The 19,901-nt window shown below is 41.0% G+C and overlaps 1 protein-coding gene across 1 annotated transcript in view; it reads right to left on the bottom strand.

Annotated features, from left to right (window-relative positions):
• Positions 1 to 11,794: 11,794 nt before the first annotated feature.
• Positions 11,795 to 19,901, bottom strand: part of hpgd (15-hydroxyprostaglandin dehydrogenase) — a 28,146-nt gene continuing 20,039 nt past the window's right edge. Inside the window, exons 5-7 of the mRNA XM_058382546.1 lie at positions 15,522 to 15,598; positions 13,672 to 13,835; positions 11,795 to 12,472 (exon numbers count right to left, since the gene is read on the bottom strand). Of these exons, the coding sequence (XP_058238529.1) occupies positions 12,349 to 12,472; positions 13,672 to 13,835; positions 15,522 to 15,598 (365 nt within the window). The 3' untranslated portion in view covers positions 11,795 to 12,348. The remainder of the gene's footprint in view (positions 12,473 to 13,671; positions 13,836 to 15,521; positions 15,599 to 19,901) is intronic.

The raw sequence follows: 19,901 nt of genomic DNA, 5'->3' as shown, positions 1-19,901 counted from the left end.
TGTCCAGGGTGTACCCCTGCCTTTCGCCCAATGTGTGCTGGGATAGGCTCCAGCAGATCCCTGTGATCCTAATAAGGAATAAAGCAGGTATAGAAAATGGATTATGGCTTGTTATAAGGCAGCTTTGTAACTTCCATACACAATATGGTCTTTTTTATTGAAAGATTGCAATCACTGCATACAGACTGAGTGAAATGAGTTAAATCTGGTCATTTTTAGCACAAACAGTGTTGGAGAACCCACATCCTCACTGCAATGAGCTTTTCATATGTGTGGAATAATTACCCCGATGGCAGAAACAGTGAATCAGGTGGGGGAAATGGCTATGAAGGTGCATATCAGGCCTGTCATAAAGACTGCAATCATAATCACACGCTGAAGAATGGAGGCCACAATGAAAAGCGATCCTGTAGCCGGAGCGAATGTGTCATTAGCTGCTCCTGATTAGCCGTGCAGCACATGGCTCTGGTGCGCCTCAGCGTTCCGCTAATCTGCACCTCTATTCATCACAGCCTCTCAGAAAAGCACGCAGACGGTCGCCTCTGCGAGAGATCGGCCCATTTTTTTTTTTTCTTTTCGCTCCGAGGCATTCACATCCTGCTGGAGGAGAAGCAACATTTACAGCATTCCATCCAGACCTCTTAGCATCTGTTTGTGTAGCTTTGCCAGACCCTCAGTCTGCATTCGTTTCATTCTCTGCCCTAATTAGCCGTACCTCATGCACACGACTGGACCGTTTTCCACCTTGATTGGTCGGTGTCAGCCATTTCTGAGTCACGCTGGGCTAATTGAGCTCATCATTCAAGTTAATGAGGAACTTGTGGAGGAGAAAGAGCCTAATAAACCAAACCGCAGGAAGAAAATGAGGTGTGCGATGGCTCTTAGCAAAAATCTGCAAAGTGAAGAAAGCTAAAGGTTTTACACTTTGCAGTGCAGGCTTTTTGTGATTTAACAAAAAGACTAGCAGTAATTCTGACCTTGCATTGGTTTCCAAACAAATTCAAGCAATTAATCTGCTATTAAGCAAGCTAAAGCTGGATGAATGTTAGACACCGACTGCTTTAGTCTAGAAAAAAAACCCAAAGTCTATGACATAGGACATCAAATGCGTGTTAGCTAGCATTAGCATTTATAATATGCCACTTCTTCTTCTTCTTTGGGCTGTTCCCATCAGGGGTCTCCACAGCGAATCATCTCTCTCCACCTATCCCTATCTTCTGCATCCTCAACACTTGCACCCACTAGCTTCATATCCTCATTTATTACATCCATATACCTCCTCTTTGGCCTTCCTCTTTACCTCCTGCCTGGCAGCTCCATGTCCAACATTCTCCTACCAATATACTCACTCTCCCTCCTCTGAACATGTCCAAACCATCTTAATCTGTCCTCCCTAACTTTGTCCCCCAAACATCCAACATGAACCATCCCTCTGATGTACTCGTTCCTAATCCTGTCCAACCTTGTCACTCCCAAAGAGCACCTCAACATGACCTCAACTCTGACTCGTGTCTCTTCCTCAGTGACACTGCCTCTAAACCATACAGCATGGCCGGTCTCACCGCTGTCTTGTACACCTTCCCCTTAATTCTTGCCGATATTTTTCTATCACAAGCGTTTATAATATGCTAGATTTTGGAAAACAGATCGATCACACGATGTCTATGGGAAAGAAAAGACTTTGTAAGATGCTTCGTCCACCGCGCTGGTGTCAGCTATCTTGAGAACGTTTTCTCATCCATTGTCAGTGTCTGGATAAACCAACTTGGTGCTATTCAACAGCTTTCAGTTCCTCAGTATGGGAAAAACGTCTGCTTATCAGCGTTTCATATCTCTCCCACTCTGGGATTGTTCTAGTGGTGGTGGTGTTGTTATTGGATCTCATGGGATCCCGGTCTATTTCCAGATGTCTCGTCTCAACCAGATGCCCTGTGTGCCTTGCTGACAAGCTTTCTATGGAAAAAATAACAAATACCAGCAAAAAAACATGAATATTCAGTTGCATTCATGTGTAAATATCCGAACGTCCATTTTTTCCCTATCATCCATCACACACGTGTGAGTGTGTTCAATGACCTGGAGTTCGATCTTCTTACTGATGTGTCCAAGTCCAGATGTTATTGACCTCATACTTACACTACTCTCCTTTATTTTGCTCCTTCCAGCTGAAACCTGAGGCTGAAACATGATTATATAACTCATAAATTGTTACATTAGCCCTCTATAACCCCTGCCTGTTTACCTTGGCTCAACTAATCGCCTTTCTGACCTCAACCCCTCCAGATTCAGTTCTTTTCTTGGTTTCATTCCTGAAAATGAATTTCCTCTTTACTCGCTTGATTAAAATCATACATCTCTCTTTGCCTTATTTTCTTAGCCAATCAAAGCCGGGTTTGTTTTTGTTGGCCTCGGGCCCAATCGTTCGTTGCCTGCCAGTCAGATAGTTTTTTTTTCAAACCTGAGAAAAGTGTTAGAATAACATCTTATAGGTGGGAATGTCAGCGGGGACACACGTGGATTAAAAAGGAACAACAGAAACGACTACAAATCTGTGTTCATGCTGCCGTTTACTCTGAGAGGATTCGCTTTTTTTTCCCTTTTCTTTGGGACGATACACTCAATGAATCATCAACCGAGGTCCGGATGAATCTTTGACGATGTTAAGAAATACAAAAAACCTACGAGGACATTTGCAGAGCGCATTCATTCGATGTAAAACGAACAGCAAAAATAAACAATCTGGATCGGATCAAGTGTAAACAGACCGCATCAAAATTATTACAGCTGATCAATTAAAAGCAGCCAGAAATCCAATTTATATAGTGGAACAATCCCACATCAGTCAGCCTCTGTACATATTTCTGTGTATTCATGATGATCTGTAAACGCAGCGTGATGACTGGCCCAGACCAACACACTCTTGCGTAACATTTCCAAACTCAGCTGAAGTGTTAATACTAGAAGCAGGACATTGTGTTCACTTCCCCCCCCCCATAACTGCTCCTAAAGAATATATGAACTCTCCACCTCCTGCTTATCTCCACTCACTGTTTCTCGACATCCTCAGTGGTTTTTCAGGATGCAAACAATGTACACACTCTCGGGTCATGTGAAGTTGAAACTCATTATACAGCTGTTGAAACGTATGTGCTGTTACTTTTGGCTCCAGCTGGACAAATTTTTACATGTTGATTCACTTCGGTGGGATCAAATACCGCTGTGCTGTACTCAGTGAAGCACGAGCTCCGTCTCTGAGCCAGATCCAAGCAGTTTCGGATTTCTGTAACACTAATGCTACACAGGGTCTCTCTTGGAAACAGGAGTCTATCCTTAGGAACTCAGGACACACCCACACCATCAAACACACACACAGACTCATTCACACACTACAATTAATTTAGCCTACAATACATGTCTTCAGACTGGTGTTTCAGTGGAAATCCCGAAACAAAGAGAGAACGTTCAAAACCACCCACACAGGACGGAGCCAGGAATTGAACCCCCCCTTCCCTAGGAACCGCAAGACCAAGTTCCCCAACAAATATTAGTTATAAAATCAATTACTAAGGACCAACATTTCCAGACACTATATTAAAAATGACTTGTCAGTAGAGACAAGAGACTTGTAACCTGGCACCTGAGCAGCCTGTGTGGATAGAAATGACCGAATCCTTGTGATATTGTACAGAAAAAACCGAAAGTGAAACTGAGCGTGTGACATTTGTAACATGGGAGGAAAAGGACAGTCGGTTGTCCATGGTTACCCCTATGGTGTCCGAAAGCACTTGGTGTCTTTAAGAAAAGGCTGCCAATGTTGGGGAAGAGCTTTCAAGGAGCTTCCTAAAGTTCTCCTGAACATTATTACACAGCGCTGGATTTGAAATTCTACAGAGGCGTAGCAGATACCTTCAACATCCCATCCTGCTCACTGTTTCACATGCTTCAGGAAGAGGTAAGCCTTTAGACGTCATTTGAAGAATCTTTTGGAAGTTCATTCCACCACCTAGGTACCAGAACAGAGTCTTGATGTTGGTCTTCCTTGAGAGAAGATGGGATCAGTCTATCTGTCTCGGAGGATCAGAAGGAGCTTGGAGCAGTGTGGAGTGTGAGAAGTGCTAAAATCTAACTCGGATAGCTACAGGAGGTCAGTGGATGGAGTGTGGTAATGGGGTGGTGTGGAAGAAATCCTGAATAATCATCTCTGGACATGTGATCCTCTCAAGACTAATGCTAAGAGGAAGGATCGATGATGATGATGATGATGATGATGATGATGACAAGAAAGAAGCAGATATGAAATGTCTGGATGACCCAGAGGTTAAGTTAAGTAGCCTTTATTTGCCACATATACATTACTGCACAGTGAAATTCTTTCTTCGTGTATCCCAGCTGAGGAAGTTGGGGTCAGAGCGCAGGGGCAGTTATGATACAGCACCCCTGGAGCAGAGAGGGTTAAGGGCCTTGATCAATTGCCCAACAGTGGAGCTTGGTGGTGCTGGAGCTTGAACCCCGATCCTCCAATCAACAACCCAGAGCCTTAACCACTTTGAGCCACCACTGTCCCTAACTGATTTTGACTGAGTTAGCTATTTGATTAAGATTTTACAAAATCTTCGTGCTTTTGTCTTCATATTGAAACCAAAATACAGAAAACTTATGACGAATGCTTACATGCTTACATTTACAATTTTTACAATTTTACACTTTTCAGTTGTCACAGTCTGAGATGGTCATTATTTTGTATACTGTAACCTGTTTACTTTTAGAGCAAAGAACATCAGACATCCAGAGGCTGGAGGAAGCTAGGAGAAGGAAAGTAACTGTTCTGAAAGAAACAGAAGAAGCAGAGACCGAGTTGAGGACCAGTGGGGAAAAAATGACACAAAGAAATGGGCTGTGATAAGATCTGATTAATCTGATGATGTGGAGTGAAAAATGAGGTTTCCTGTCCAGGGTGAAGTTTGAACATGGTGCTGCTGGCCTGGCAAAGGTCTTCAATCTGGAAATACAAAGCCCCTGTGAAAAAATATAGAGGGTTAGAAAGGTTTCCCAAACAGTGACCGCCTGGAATTCGCATATCAAATCAGGAAGTATGGCAAGAGCAAAAAGAATGATAAGCAACCCTTTCCCTCTGCCGCCACCAGAAGTCTGGGGGAAAAAGCAAAGGTTTGCAAATAGGATTGCAGTGGGTGTGGACATGTGCGGGTTAATCCCGTTCTCTGAATAAGTAGCCATGGGAGAGACGAGAAGCGTAGGCTGAAGGCCAGTAGGCCAGTAATGACAAGGAACCCCACAGCTGCAGATCTGGGTGTATGGCTCAGATGGGCGGGATCACATTTACATACCAAGCTATGGATAATATCCAAAAGATCATCTGATGTAAATCCAAAATATAAGGATTGGTTTTCTGTGATCAGTAAATCAACATCTGAACCAGAGACCTGTTTTGTTGTGTCCATTTTCATCATGTTCCACTCCACAGTGGTGGTTAATATGAAGCTCATATGAAAGTAGACACTAAGAATGTTTAGTTTTGAAATATTTCCGATTTCCCATTGCCTACTAGGGGCAAAATATTCAAGAAGCTTTTATTGTCATTTCAACTATATATAGCTCAGTCCACAGTAACAATGAGACAACATTTCTCCAGAACCCTGGTGCTACATACAACAACATACAGCTACAAAACCACACAGAGCTAAGGACAGAAAGTAAGTTGTTCTAGCCACATAAAGTGCAACCTAGTGCAAACAGACAATACAAAACAAAACACTACAGGACAGATACACGAAATAAACAATATAGACAAATTAGCAAAATAGGAGAACTGAAAACATATACCGATCAGGCGTAACATTCTGAGCAGTGAGAAGTGAAGTGAATAAGACTGATGATCTCCTCATCATGGCACCTGTTAGTGGGTGGGATATATTAGGCAGCAAGTGAACATTTTGTCCTCAAAGTTGATGTTAGAAACAGGAAATAATGGGCAAGTCTAAGAATTTGAGCGAGTTTGACGAAGGGGTGAATTGTGATGGCTAGACCACTGGATCAGAGCATCACCAAAACTGCAGCTCTTGTGGGGTGTTCCCGGTCTGCAGTGGTCAGTATCTATCAAAAGTGGTCCAAGGGAGGAACAGTGGTGAATCGGCGACGGGGTCATGGATGGCCGAGGCTCACTGATGCACGTGGAGAGTGAAGGCTGGCCCGTGTGATCCGATCCAACAGACGAGCTACTGTTGCTCAAACTGCTGAAGAAGTTAATGCTGGTTCTGATAGAAAGGTGTCAGAATACACAGTGCAGGATGGGTCAGGGCTATTCTGGCAGCAAAATCAGAACCAACACAATTTCTTTTTCATTTCTATACCATTCCTCTGGTATAAAGGGTTAAAGGAACAACGGACATGACGCAGGAAATAAATATTTTTCTTAGAGTCTTTGTATTGTTTACAGCAGGAGTTTACAACAACTCAGTGCTGTCTACAATGCTAACGATGCCACATTCATCACTAAAATACTTATCTTAATGACGTCAGTGGTTAAGGAAGTATCATTGTTCCCAACCGTAATGTTAGACAGGTTTTTAATCTTCTTCAGAACATTAGAGTCACATGACTTTATTATTATTATCACATTCTTGGCACATGGCACTGAATCCTCACCTCTCCTGTTGGGTTTCAGCTTTAGGCTCATTACACAATGATACACCACTTATTCTCAACTCCGTGTTGAGCTGCACGTTATGGTTCGGTCAGACCGATGACTCTATAAGTACATTATGTGAGTGACTAGTGATTTCCTTGTATCTTACTCATCCTTCCAAGTTATGAAGTTAAGAAATTATTAGCCAGCTAGCAGAATTCCTCATTACTGTTAGGAATTCTGCCAGCGTTATTGATTTAAAGCCGCCAGTTAACACTTATTAGTAGCAACCTTTCCAACGTTAGACCAGAGTAGCCGATCGTTTTAGGCTTCATAACAAAAATTCCATCTATTACTGATACTCAGTGCGTCTAAGACTAGAGAATATACTGATTAGAGGGGGATTGGATATAGGAGAAAGCGTATCAGATAACAGATCCTGTAACAGACAACAAAGACTGACACTGAAAGCTGGAAGTGTTAGCTTAGTGGTTAAGGTGTTGGTTTACTGATTAGAAGGTTGTGAGTTTGAATCCTAGGTTCACAAAGCTGCTACTGCTGGGCCTCTGAGCAAGGCCCTTAACCTTCAATGGCTTAGTTGAATAAAATGAAATAAATTGTACTCTCGATAACAGCATCTGCCAAATACCAGAAATGTAAATGTTTCCTACAATGAGACTTGATTGCTTTTTCTATTCTTAGGATTGATTAAGATTGACTTTTTATTATGGATTATGTTTATTATCTAAGTCATGGGGCAGCATTGCTGCAGAAAGTTAGATCAATAGTACAAATAAGGGACTGGATCATTGACCAGAAGATCAAGCTGTAACCATTGGGCCCTTGAGCAAGGCCCCCAACCCACCCCGCTCCAGGGGCACTGTATCATGGCCGACCCTGTGCACTGACCCCAACCCCAAGGATGAGACAGTCTAGGACACACTTAAATACTGCACAAAACCCCCCAAAATTATTAGTACTATTATTATTATTATTATTATTATTATTATTATTATTATTAATGCAAAATATTGTTTATTTTTTCCTTGTATTTTTCTGGACAGTCTAGGAGTAATTATCAAAATTTAAAATTCATTAAAAAATATTTAAAATAAATTATATATATATATATATATATATATATATATATATATATATATATATATATATATTACAAGTGAGAACATATTTCATTTACGCAGCATTATTGTATAAATAAAAGAACAGTAATTTGTGTAGCATTTTTATTTATTTATTTATTTATTATTGACTAATTTCTGTTTAAAGATAAATAAATAAACATTTCTATCTTTGCAGCATTTTACCGAACCCCAAACCGCCCCCTAAAACACTCCCCCTGCACCCATCCCCAGGTTTTCTTTGGAATAGAACTTTGAGAGATCGGTTCATAGTGTGGGTTTTAGATGGACATATCAATGTAGTAACGTGGTTATGAATTTTATCCAAAACCTCAACAGTAACATTAGAGTCCAGTCCACAGCTGAGCAGCTCTGAGGTTTGTTCTCAGTAGTGAGACTTGAACTTATAACCTTCTGTTCAGCTTTGAAACGTTAAACTACTCATTCAAAAGCACTTTCCTGAGCGACTCCGCAGCTGTAGATTAAGTGAAAGTTTATCTCTCGACTGAGGCGTATGACAGCCTACGCATTCTTATCATCTGTTCTCACTTGTCCACACCCACTCCAGCCTCGGGGACGAGTGTGAACATTTTCTCCTTGCGTGTCATGCTCATGTGTGCTTTCTCTAGGTGAACGTACACAAATACAGCGTTTTCAGTCTCGCACCTCACCCCCCCAGCATGTCATGCTAACCCTGTCGTTTCACACTTTCACGGCGTGACAGGAGTGAATTCCACAGCCTTGTTTTTATTTGATCTGGTATTAGATGCTTCACATTCTCTAAACCTGTAACGCAGAGTGATCTGCATGACTCCATTCTTCTACCTGTTTCCTGCTCGGCTGCATACCTGAGATAATCTGAGTGCAGACTGGGAAGGCACATGGCATCACATGACCAGTAAAAGTGCTTAGTGCTTTTTTATGAGGATGTTTTTTTTTAAGAGTGTACGAACGCCCATAAATCATGTGCTCTCTCTTTAGGTGTCATGAGATCAAAAAATGGAAATATAGACACAAACAAAATTGATCTCAAGAACATTTTCCCAAAAATAACATCATCATGTTCTCTATGTTAAGTTCTATCCATGCCTTGCAAAGATCATGGCTGTGTCTCAGTTTGCCTCAGTCCTTAGCTCCCTAGATAGTGAATCAATACACATCAGGACACTCGATTTCCTCATCAGTCACCAGTGTTGTTGTTCTTCTTCTTTCAGCTGCTCCCTGTTCGGGGTCACCACAGTGGATCATTCGGTCCACATGTTTTTAATTTGGCACAGGTTCTACGCCGGATGCCCTTCCTAACGTAACCCTCCCCTTTAATCCGGGCTTAGGACCGGCACTGAGAGTTTATGAACCCGCGCCACGGCAGTGAGAGCGATCCTGCCGCTGGACCACTAGGAGGTTCCGAAGGCTAGCAAGTGGACTATTAAACACTTAAAAGACTATAATTCTTAAAGTCCTGGGTGTCTACTTTCATATGAGCTTCATATTAACCTCCACTGTGGAGACAGGACAAAGACATTCAATCATCAACATGGACACGACAAAAACAGGAGGAAATGTTCAAAATGACAGCAGATTTGTTCCAAAACATCAAAACACGCATTCCTAGAGAATCCTAGAGAAAGTGAATATTACAGATATGTTCGTGTTATCAGTTAAACTCTTGGCTTGACTTGTGGCTAGAGTCTTTATTGCTAAACCGTGCTAAAACTGTTCCTACTTTTATATAGTATGCTAGTCGTGCAAATAAAGGCACACAAAGCAGAAAATTGATCATTTACCACCCAGGCAGATTGTTTACGAGTGAAAGCAGCCGCAGTGCCCGAACCCAGTCGATGGGCATGTTTACAGCCTTTTGTCTGCAGCTCTGGCACATTACGCATAATTAAAAGGTGTTTAAACGGCAGTCAGTCATCTAGGCGACTAGCACGTAAACACAGGTGCAGGTTGGAGGAAAAGTCATATGTAGACCACGTGTGTGTGTGTGTGTGAGAGAGAGAGATAGAGATATAGAGAGAAAGAGAGAGCGAGAGAATCATTTATGAAAGTGTGATTAAAGTTCACAATAAACGATTTTAATGTGCCACACCAAAGGAAGTAAAGCAACGGATTTCTTTCATCATACATGTCTTTACTGCTCACGTAATTCATTCTCTTCATGCCGTGATCAACACTGTGAAGCAGTCTTCCTTCCTTCTTTCTTCAGGATATACTTATGATGTCGAATTCAATTCAGTTTGATTTGTGTAGCACTTTTAACAATGGACATTGTCTCAAAGCAGCTTTGCAGATCATAGTACAAATAGTGCAAGATTAATATTAGACTTCTATTTGAATGTATTTGTATTTAGCCCTATTGAGCAAGCCTGAGGCGATGGTGGTGAGGAAAAAAAACCTGAGAGGAACCAGACTCTAAAGGGAACCTCATCCTTATTTGGGTGACACCAGAGAGTATGAATTATTATAATTACCATGATTATGAATAATTATCCTTTCTACAGTCATATACAGTCAGTTGGAGTCGTGTAAGTCATCAGGAGCTCTTGAGCAACTCATAAATAAATAGTATAAATAAAAAATATAAAATAATAAATAAAGAGTTCATTATAGATTCAACACCTTAAAGCCTTTAAAGTCAGCATGCACCTGGAAAAGTAAGGTTTGATCCCAGAGAAAAATCTGAGTTAGGCTTAAGCAAAGTATTGCATCATAAAGCAGAACAGCCAATCAGATTCCTGGTATGTAAATGAGGGTGATGCAGCAACAGTTTACCAGAGGAAGGTGATTCTCACATATATATAAAAAAAAGATATAAATCTGAACTTCTGTGACTTTCTTAAAAAGTCATTTTGTTGAATTCTGGATCCTGATTGGTGTTCTAAGACGTGGTGTTCTGGATTCTGAGTGGTGTTGTAACATGTTATCGTTTCCATAGTAACAGCTCATTCACAGAGACTTCGTTTTAGAGTAGCTAAATAAACATGTGATTGCTGATGTGCTGAAGTTTTCTGTTAAAATTCATGGAAGGAGTCTCCAGCGTCAGAGGTAAAGCTGTCATTTTAAATTATTCCGACATCTACAGGAAAAAGGGGAGGAGTTTATGCTGTAACATGACGCTGAACTGTGTTTAGTTTGAGTGAGTTAACGCCGAGAGAGAACAGTTTGAGGTAGAGGTAGGGAGGGAAGACTGTTTATAGCGTCTAGAATGTGAGAACAGGAACAAGCTATTTTTAAAAGATAAAACATGATATGCCATTCTTTAGTTGTTCAGTTTGGTAAATTGCTGTGGTGGAAGAAGAATAAAACCCTTTGGGATGTGCAGTTTTTGGAAAATAATCACCTTCATACCACCAGATTTTATTACACCATGTGTATGGTGTTTGAAAGCACTATGAATAAAATTCTGTGAAGAATTTTTTTTTTTTTTTTAATTTAAAACTAAAATTCAAATAATTAGCAAAACAGCTTGACTGGAAAGTAAAATTGTGGAAAATATTTTTATAAGAATTTCTGAATTTCTTATTTGTGACTGATCCCCCTTTTTTTGCTTCACGACGGCATGACTCCAGATTTAGGGGAACAAAAACAGATTTGCAGACTTTTTTATTCTAGTGTATTAGTGAGAAAATATTATTATTGATCGATTCATAATTATTATTGATATTCATATCACCATATTTATAATCATTAATTGTTGTATTGAGTTCATATGCTGTATTTTATATTTTGTCTATTTATTTTGCTTATTTTCTGTAATGATTTTTATTTTATTTTATTTATTTTTTTCTATTAATTTAATTTAATTTAATTTATTTTTTAGATTTTTTTTTATTAATTGAATTGAATGTAATTTTAATTTAATTTAATTTCTTTAATTAAATTAAATTAAATTTAATTGTTCCATTTCTGGCTCTATTTTTATTTTGACTCATATAGTAATAAAACGCATGAAAAATAAACTATATCATGACCATAAGTTTAATAACAAAAATAAGACATGGCAACAAAACAGTGTTTTTTTGGTTTATTTATTTATTTGTATTTCGATTTTATTTTAAAACTCAAAATACTATGCATATTACTAGCACACAGTTGTTTCCACATTGTAAATAGCAACATCACGATTTGATAAAATGACCATAAAGAAGGATTTGCATTGTGGGAAGTGATGGTGGCAGAGCAAGCAGCTAATAAATATGATAAAAGCAACAGGATTTATAAACATGGCTTCAATCAAACAGCAGCGAGGAAGAAAAACAGACCTGATACCTGATGAAAAATCTACCATGATGGAGTTATAAAACTGTCCTGCTTCACTTTTTCCTTCGTGTTAACAAACACATGGCAGGAAAGCTGCGATTTCGGAGACGGTTTAAAGGATTCTGCCTGCTGAAGTGAAACAGGAGAGAGTTTCCTGATTGTAAATCATCCTTTGTGTATGTAACAGCTCACATCTGCAGGAATCCCGGGCACATCTGGACTGATCTCTTGATATTTGTGGAGACCGGTTTGGACAGGCTGCTGAGTGAGAGCCCGGAGCTCAGCGGAGGATTTAGCGCTGGTTCAGGCTGACAGAGGCTCGTACACGTGGAAGTGAATCCCTTTAGAGCAGGTGATCTTCATCACGGCTCCGTTCAGGCTCTCGTCTGTTATAAGGCGCATCATTCCCTCTGCGATCAGAGACGGCCTACAAACACACACACACACATCAAATAAAAGTCAAATGACCGGAATGCTCCAATCACATGATGAACACTGGGGTTAGAACGTTATGGCTATATGCTAACAGAAACCCAATCAGAAACTGACCAGCATGTGAAGAACGTGGATCACGTTAAAACCAACATGTAGCAAAATTAGCAAACACGGTTTAGTAGATAAAGTCAGACGCAAAACACTGAACATCACAGAAAGAGTGATGAGTTACAGATACAGGGTAGAGTCACAAATACGGTGGAGAGTTACAAATATGGTGGAGAGCTGCAGATATAGTGAAGAGCTACAGATATAGTGAAGAGCTACAGATACGGTGGAAAGTTACAGATACGGTGGAGAGCTACAGATATGGTGGAGAATTACAGATTACAGACATATCTGTAACTCTCCACCACATCTGTAATGTGATACTATATACAGTAGTGTAGCAGTTGCTCCGCCCACAACCACAAGACTCTCCAGAGAGTGGCAGGAACTCATTACAGGTTAGAAACTCCCAGCCTTACCGGACATACTGATCTACTGATCATGGTGTCTGAGGGAAAACCTAAACAATATCACCTCAGAGGCAACATCAGTTCTACAGACTGCCATGAAGACCATCTCCATTTCAGTCATCATTGAAACACTTTATATGGTCAGTGTGTGTGTGTCTGGAAGCATTTTCTTCAGGATTGCTTCACAGGAAACAGCATTTACACTGAAAACGAGCTGATGACGGAGGAAAATTACAGCAAGGGGGCGGGGTTAAGTGGACAGGTTCTGGCTCATCTGAATGCGGCCCTTTCACTCTTACCGAGGAGATTGCTTTCATGATGAGTGGCTGCTTTCTAATCACAAATGAGTCACTAACCTTTTAAAAACAAGTTCCTTTAACTGCAGCACTGAGATAATGGCTGCTGTTTGGAAGTAAAGATCACTTAATGCTGGAGGAATTCATGTATAAAAGACAGTCAGCAGAGGAACCAGCTTTTAAACAGACTCTTTTACATTTATAGCATTTGGCAGACGCCCTTAATTAGAGTGACTTACATTGTTTTTATACAACTGGGGGTTAAGGGCCTTGCTCAGGGGCCCAGCAGTGTCAGCTTAGTGGACGTGGGACGTGAACTTTTGCACCAGTTGTCCAACACCTTAACCACTAAGTTACCACATCCCTTACATACTCACTTGAGAACTCCGAACTTGTCCATCTTCTGCTTTAAGTCATCTTTGTACTTGTGGAACTTGCCCATGGTCTCTTCGTGATCGACGCTGAGGAGGAGCTTCGTGTCCACGAAGGCCGGACACAGGACATTGATCCTCACGCCGTAATTGCAATGCTCTGATGCGTCCTGACAACAACAACAAAAAAAATCCAGACTTGAGTGCACACATAAGTTACATCCGCAAGGGTCATCTTTCCCAACATCAAAAACTTTGGTGTCTTGCCCTATGGCCAGTCTAGCAGGCAATAAGCCTCTTTTGTCACTTCCTGTTTTGATGAGAAATGGTAGTCGCTGAATACAAATTAGGCTAATTAATAGCTGTTATATTTGTAAATAGGCTAAACAATTAGCTGTTTGATTGATTACTAGATGTCGGTCAACCAGAGATATTAACGATTTCTACAACAAGCTTCGTAATATCTCTATATACATTTAATTGCAGGTCGTATATGACAATATTAGATGAAACCACTGGTATTTATGTGTGCATTAAAGAGCAGCTGGGAACCAGTCGCAGGTACAGTGAATGTGAGCAGGGAAGCAAAGATAAGCCTCATGCACTCTGTCCGAGGAATCACTGGAGGCTTTTTGGGATCTGTCGCTCAACAGAATCTTATAACTGTCCCTTTTGCACTCTCACAAAGTTGTTTAATATAGAAGCATGTAAGGGAAGATTATGGCTACATGTTTAGCATTGTGACACCATAAGAGTCAGCTTTGCTGAATTAAAAATATCACAGCATTTGAACTGACTGCCTTTTAAAGGAACAGTTTGGCCATAGATTAGACCAGATCCTTCTGGTTCTGGTCATCCTTCTGGTCAATAAGGAAGAAGCTTGTGGTTATCAGTTTACCGGATACGGACGGAAACATCTTGGCTGAACGATTGAGGAAAACGATTGTGACACATCCAGTTACACCTACGTCCTGTTTCAGTCATCTTTCAGACAGTCGATTTCCTCTCAGAGCTAATACTGTAGCTGCACCAAGCAAATGGCCGCTTGCAGAAAGAGAGGGGGAGGGGATGACCGACATGGAGTCAAGTGAGTTAAATTTGGACAGAGAACAGAATTGTTGCAGATCTTAACAATCAAACGCAAATCTTTAAACGTTCTTAAACATAGTAAGTCAAATGAAAAGGTTTACATCTATGCCAGGGCAGCACGGCAGCTTAGTGGTTAGCACTGTTGCCTCACAGCAAGAAGGTCCTAAGTTCGAATCCCGGGTTTGAACAGGCAGGGGCCTTTCTGCGTGGATGTTGCCTGTGCCTGTGTGGGTTTACTCCGGGTACTCCAGTTTCCTCCCACAGTCCAAAAACATGTACATTAAGTTGATTGGTAATCCTAAATTGCCCATAGGTGTGAGTGTGTGGTTGTCTGTCTATATGTGTGGCCCTGTGACGGTGTTCCCCTGCCTTTCGCCCAATGGGTGCTGGGATAGGCCCCAGCAGATCCCTGTGCCCCTAATTAGGAATAAAGCGGGTATAGAAAATGGATGGATGGATACATCTAGGCCATGTTCTGTGAGAACCGGAAAAGAAACTGCATCAGATCTCTAGGATATCTAGAAAATTTTAGCTCAGGAAGTCTACATCTACTCATTGGCTCGTTCCTTCGTGCCTCATTTAGCACGTTTCCCTTGACCTTATATAGTAATGAAACTCTCTTTGTGATCCTTAGGGATTTCCTTTAAAGAGGGTCAACAACAACAACAAACCAGAGCAACAGAGTTTGTATCTTTTAGTTGATTTCATTCAAAGCAAAGTATTTTACTGGAACGTTGAGCAGGTGAAAGAAGGCTGGATTTACTCACCGCTAGCGATCTGGAGAAGCCGATCACGCCGTGTTTGGTGGCCGTGTACACCGGCTGATACGGGGAATGAAGGAATGCTGTGCGAAAAACAAACAACGGAAACGTGGTCATTCGTTCCTTCCAGCCTTAAACATAGATAAACAACTCTAAACACAACAGAAGGAACTACAGCCTGGGTTGTACGTCCAGAACAAGAATACTCTGCATGCATTTAAGGAATAAAACACCCAGCTGTTGTACTAGAAAAATAATTCACAATCTGAATCAATAGTAGCGATTACTTTTTATCAGTTTATGGTTATATAAGTGTTGCAGAACATTCATGAAAGCAGTTGTTAGGACTGAGATCCTGTTATTATTATTATTATTATTATTATTATTATTATAATAACAGCAGTCTCTCTTTATCTCTTTCTTAAGTTAATAATAATAATTACATTCTAAAATCCTAACCATACATATGAAAATGTACTCAGTTGAACTGGAGACTCCTTCCATGAATGTCTACTTAATTCCATCATATCAACTGCAATATGCCAAGCTGCCCCTGCTGGGCTCTTGAACAAATCCCTTAACCTTCAACTACTCAGTTGTATAAATGAGATAAATAAATAAAAATAGATTCACAGATCAGCCATAACATTCTAAGCGAGGTGAATAAGACTGATGATCTCCTCATCATGTCACCTGTTAGTGGGTGGGATGTATTAGGCAGCAGGAACATTTTGTCCTCAAAGTTGGTGTTAGAAGCAGGAAAAATGGACAAGTGTAAGGATTTGAGCGAGTTTGACGAAGGGACGAATTGTGATGACTAGACCACTGGATCAGAGCATCTCCAAAACTGCAGCTCTTGTGGGGTGTTCCCGGTCTGCAGTGGTCAGTATCTATCAAAAGTGGTCCAAGAAAGGAACAGTGGTGAACCGGCGACAGGGTCATGGGCGGCTGAGGCTCATTGATGCACCTGGTTTCTTTTACACCCTGCAAATCCTTTCAATGTATCACTTGATACTATCATTAAGCGATGTATGGGATATGTTGAAGGTTCTCACACTAATCCCTGTGTAGATTGAGGAGGTTTCAGATAGCTGCACTCTTTCACACAATACAACAGGTGCTGCTCCAGGACATGCTCCAGGATCTCCAGGAAAACAGTTTACAGCGAAGAATAAGAAACGACGCCGCGAACGTCTTCGTCATGGAAAAAACTGGAGCATGTTCCAAGCCTGAGCACTGATGTTTTTTCATTCTTTCATCCCTTTTAAATGGGAGCATTAAAAAAAATCCTGCCAGCTGCAGAGTGTGCTTAAACAAAAGCCATGCTCCAGGAACATAAAGTGGCCAAGGATCATTTCCTCTGCTAAATAAATCTTCATGCTCAGTACCAAGTTTTATTTTTTCTTTAACAGATCCACACAAACCCGAGCAGCAACTCTTCTTTTTTTTTTCTTCTTCTTCTTCTTCCTCCCTTCTCTTTCTACACTAATAAATTTCAGCTGTCTGCCAGCTCTGTTTCTTTGTGTCTGCGTTAGCACAGCGCACTTGTATTCTTAATCCATCACCTCCAACCTCGAGGCTGACATGATAAACAACTTTACGACCGGCGCCAAGCCTTCAATTACTGCGCAGGACATGCAAAAACAGCGTTTACAATTAAGCAGCTTCCTGTGTGTTCTGGATGAGTGAATGCAAACACGGTGTTGACAGGACTAATCCATGTCGAGGACAATGGAAGGCTCTGTTTCACGTGTCCTCCCTGCGAGGTCATACCACTACAGGTTCTCTGTTAGGTTGTGATCAAGAGGTAAGTGAAGAAGAATGAGGTAATGCTACAGAGACGCGCTGCACGGCTGTTGCGTAAGAGCAGAACGAAGCGGTCGTCACACTGCTAGAACCTTGAACCACAGCATCATGTTTCTCTCTCTAGTCAGACTCTATCTATCCCATCATGCCACTAGTCTAGGCTCTCGTTATATCTCAGAACTAGATTACTGCAAAGCCCCAGTTCCAGGCCTGCACTCAGCCAGCTCTATCAAACCCCTTCAGATTTCTTCAGGACACAGCAGAATGCCTCGATTACAATCAAGACCAACATCTTAACCCATGTTTGTCTCCTTCCACTCACTTCCTGTAACCACCCACATCGAAAAGGCCTTGATGCTCTCCTTGATACCAGACTTTGTCTCCTCCACCTCATAGTCTGCTAGAGGGTTTTTTTGTTCCTTCCACTATCTTATCAGACCGAAGTCCTTTTCCAGAAACTTCCCAGAACAGACTAGGGGAATTTTGGGACTGTGGAATGTTGTGGTTTAATGGTAAAGGTGTTGGTCAGAAGGTTGTGAGTTTGAATTCCAGGTCCACTGAGGTGCCACTGCTGGGCTCTTGAGCAAGGCCCTTAAACCAATCAATTGCTTAGTTGTATAAAAAATGAAATAAAAATGTAAGTCACTCTGTCAATGTAAATGCTAGCTCAGTGGATTAGATGTTGGACATCAGCTCAGGAAGGTCATGAGTTTGACTCCCAGCACTACCAAGCTGCCACTGCTGGGCTGCTCATTTGTATAAATAAATAGATACACCGATCAGACATAACATTATGACCAGTGAGAGGTGAATCGAATAAGACTGATGATCTCCTCATCATGGCACCTGTTAGTGGGTGGGATATATTAGGCAGCAAGTGAACATTTTGTCCTCATAGTTGATGTGTTAGAAGCAGGAAAAATGGACAAGTGTAAGGATTTGAGCGAGTTTGATGAAGGGCCAAATTGTGATGGCTAGACCACTGGATCAGAGCATCTCCAAAACTGCAGCTCTTGTGGGGTGTTCCCGGTCTGCAGTGGTCAGTATCTATCAAAAGTGGTCCGAGGAAGGAACAGTGGTGAACCGGAGACAGGGTCATGGACAGTCAAGGCTCATTGATGCACGTGTGGAGCGAAGGCTGGCCCGTGTGAGCCGATCCAACAGACGAGCTACTGTTGATCAAACTGCTGAAGAAGTTAATGCTGGTTCTGATAGAAAGGGGTCAGAATACACAGTGCAGGATGGGTCAGGGCTGTTTTGGCAGCAAAAGGGGGACCAACATAATATTAGGCAGGTGGTCATAATGTTATGCCTGACCACTCTGAATAAAGGCATCTGCCAAAATGGACTAACGAAACTTTCAATCTCAATCCAGCAGAATTCATTATCCTGTAAAAAAAAAAAAAAAATTAAAGATTTACCTCTTCAGTGAACACTTAACTAATCCCTTAACTCTTCCACCTTGACTCTAACTCTCAATTAAAGATCTTGTTTGGTATCACTCAATCTACAGGGATTAGTGTAAGAAGCCTCAATATGTCACATGCATCACTTGTGATAAGCTGACAGGATTTGACTTGCGTGGAGTAAAAAAAACAAACACACACACACACACACACACAGAGCACTCCTGAATTCTCGATTCTGATTGGTCAGGTGTTGTTGTCGATTTTTTTTATATACAAAGGGACTCGTGTGTATATATATACATATCTCTCTGCTTGTATTTCCTCAGTAGTAAGAGGGTTTGGATAAAATGGATGAATGTTAATCTTTTCCTCTTTTTCCCCTCTTTAGACATATTTGCCCCCAAAGTTTGCTTTTTTTGGACTTATTTATGCACAGAGTAAACAGTGTAACACAATACATGTGAAGAACATTAGCATCCGAATTACTAACAGCTCTGACTCCGCCTTCACACTTTAAGCCACACCCCCTTTTATATATCTGATGCAAAAGAAGAACACAGGAGTCCATGATCACAATACACACACACACACACACACACAAATACACACACTAATAGAATTACGTTGCATTTTGCGTTACACAATGATCTTTTTCTTTTGAACAAGCGATAAAAGAAAATTAAAATTGCATTAACGGTGATTTAAAGTTTAAAGGGATTAAAGGGATTTAAAGAGCACTGGACTACTGATCAGAAGGTTGTGAGTTTGAATCCCATGACCCCCAAGCTTCTGCTGGGCCCCTGAGGAAGGCCGTCAATTGCTCAGTTGTATAAAATGAGCTAAAAATGTCGCTCTGGAAATGTAAATGATCTAAAACTAGTGGCATCTGAAGCAACTTAGAATGGAACTGTTTCAGCATGCTTTTAGAAAGCTGAAGAAAACACTTGCACGTATGTGGGGAGAATGTGCGTCACGTGTCAAGACCCTGGAGCTCGTGTTAGCGTTTAAAGCTATTTCATGTGTTTCAAAGTGAAATATTTCAGTTTTAGAGCTATAACAGGTTTTTAACATCATATAAATCAGAATTCTTTGTTTATTTTGAACTGTACATTCATCTGAAACCGAACCACCACTTTGCCTATCGCCGCCTTTCATCACAGCGCACGCTATG

The sequence above is a fragment of the Hemibagrus wyckioides genome, linkage group LG03, assembly GCF_019097595.1.
Source record: "Hemibagrus wyckioides isolate EC202008001 linkage group LG03, SWU_Hwy_1.0, whole genome shotgun sequence".
Classification (NCBI taxonomy): Eukaryota; Metazoa; Chordata; class Actinopteri; order Siluriformes; family Bagridae; genus Hemibagrus; species Hemibagrus wyckioides.
Note: the sequence above shows the minus strand (reverse complement) of the source record. Positions and strands in the feature narration are given on the sequence as shown.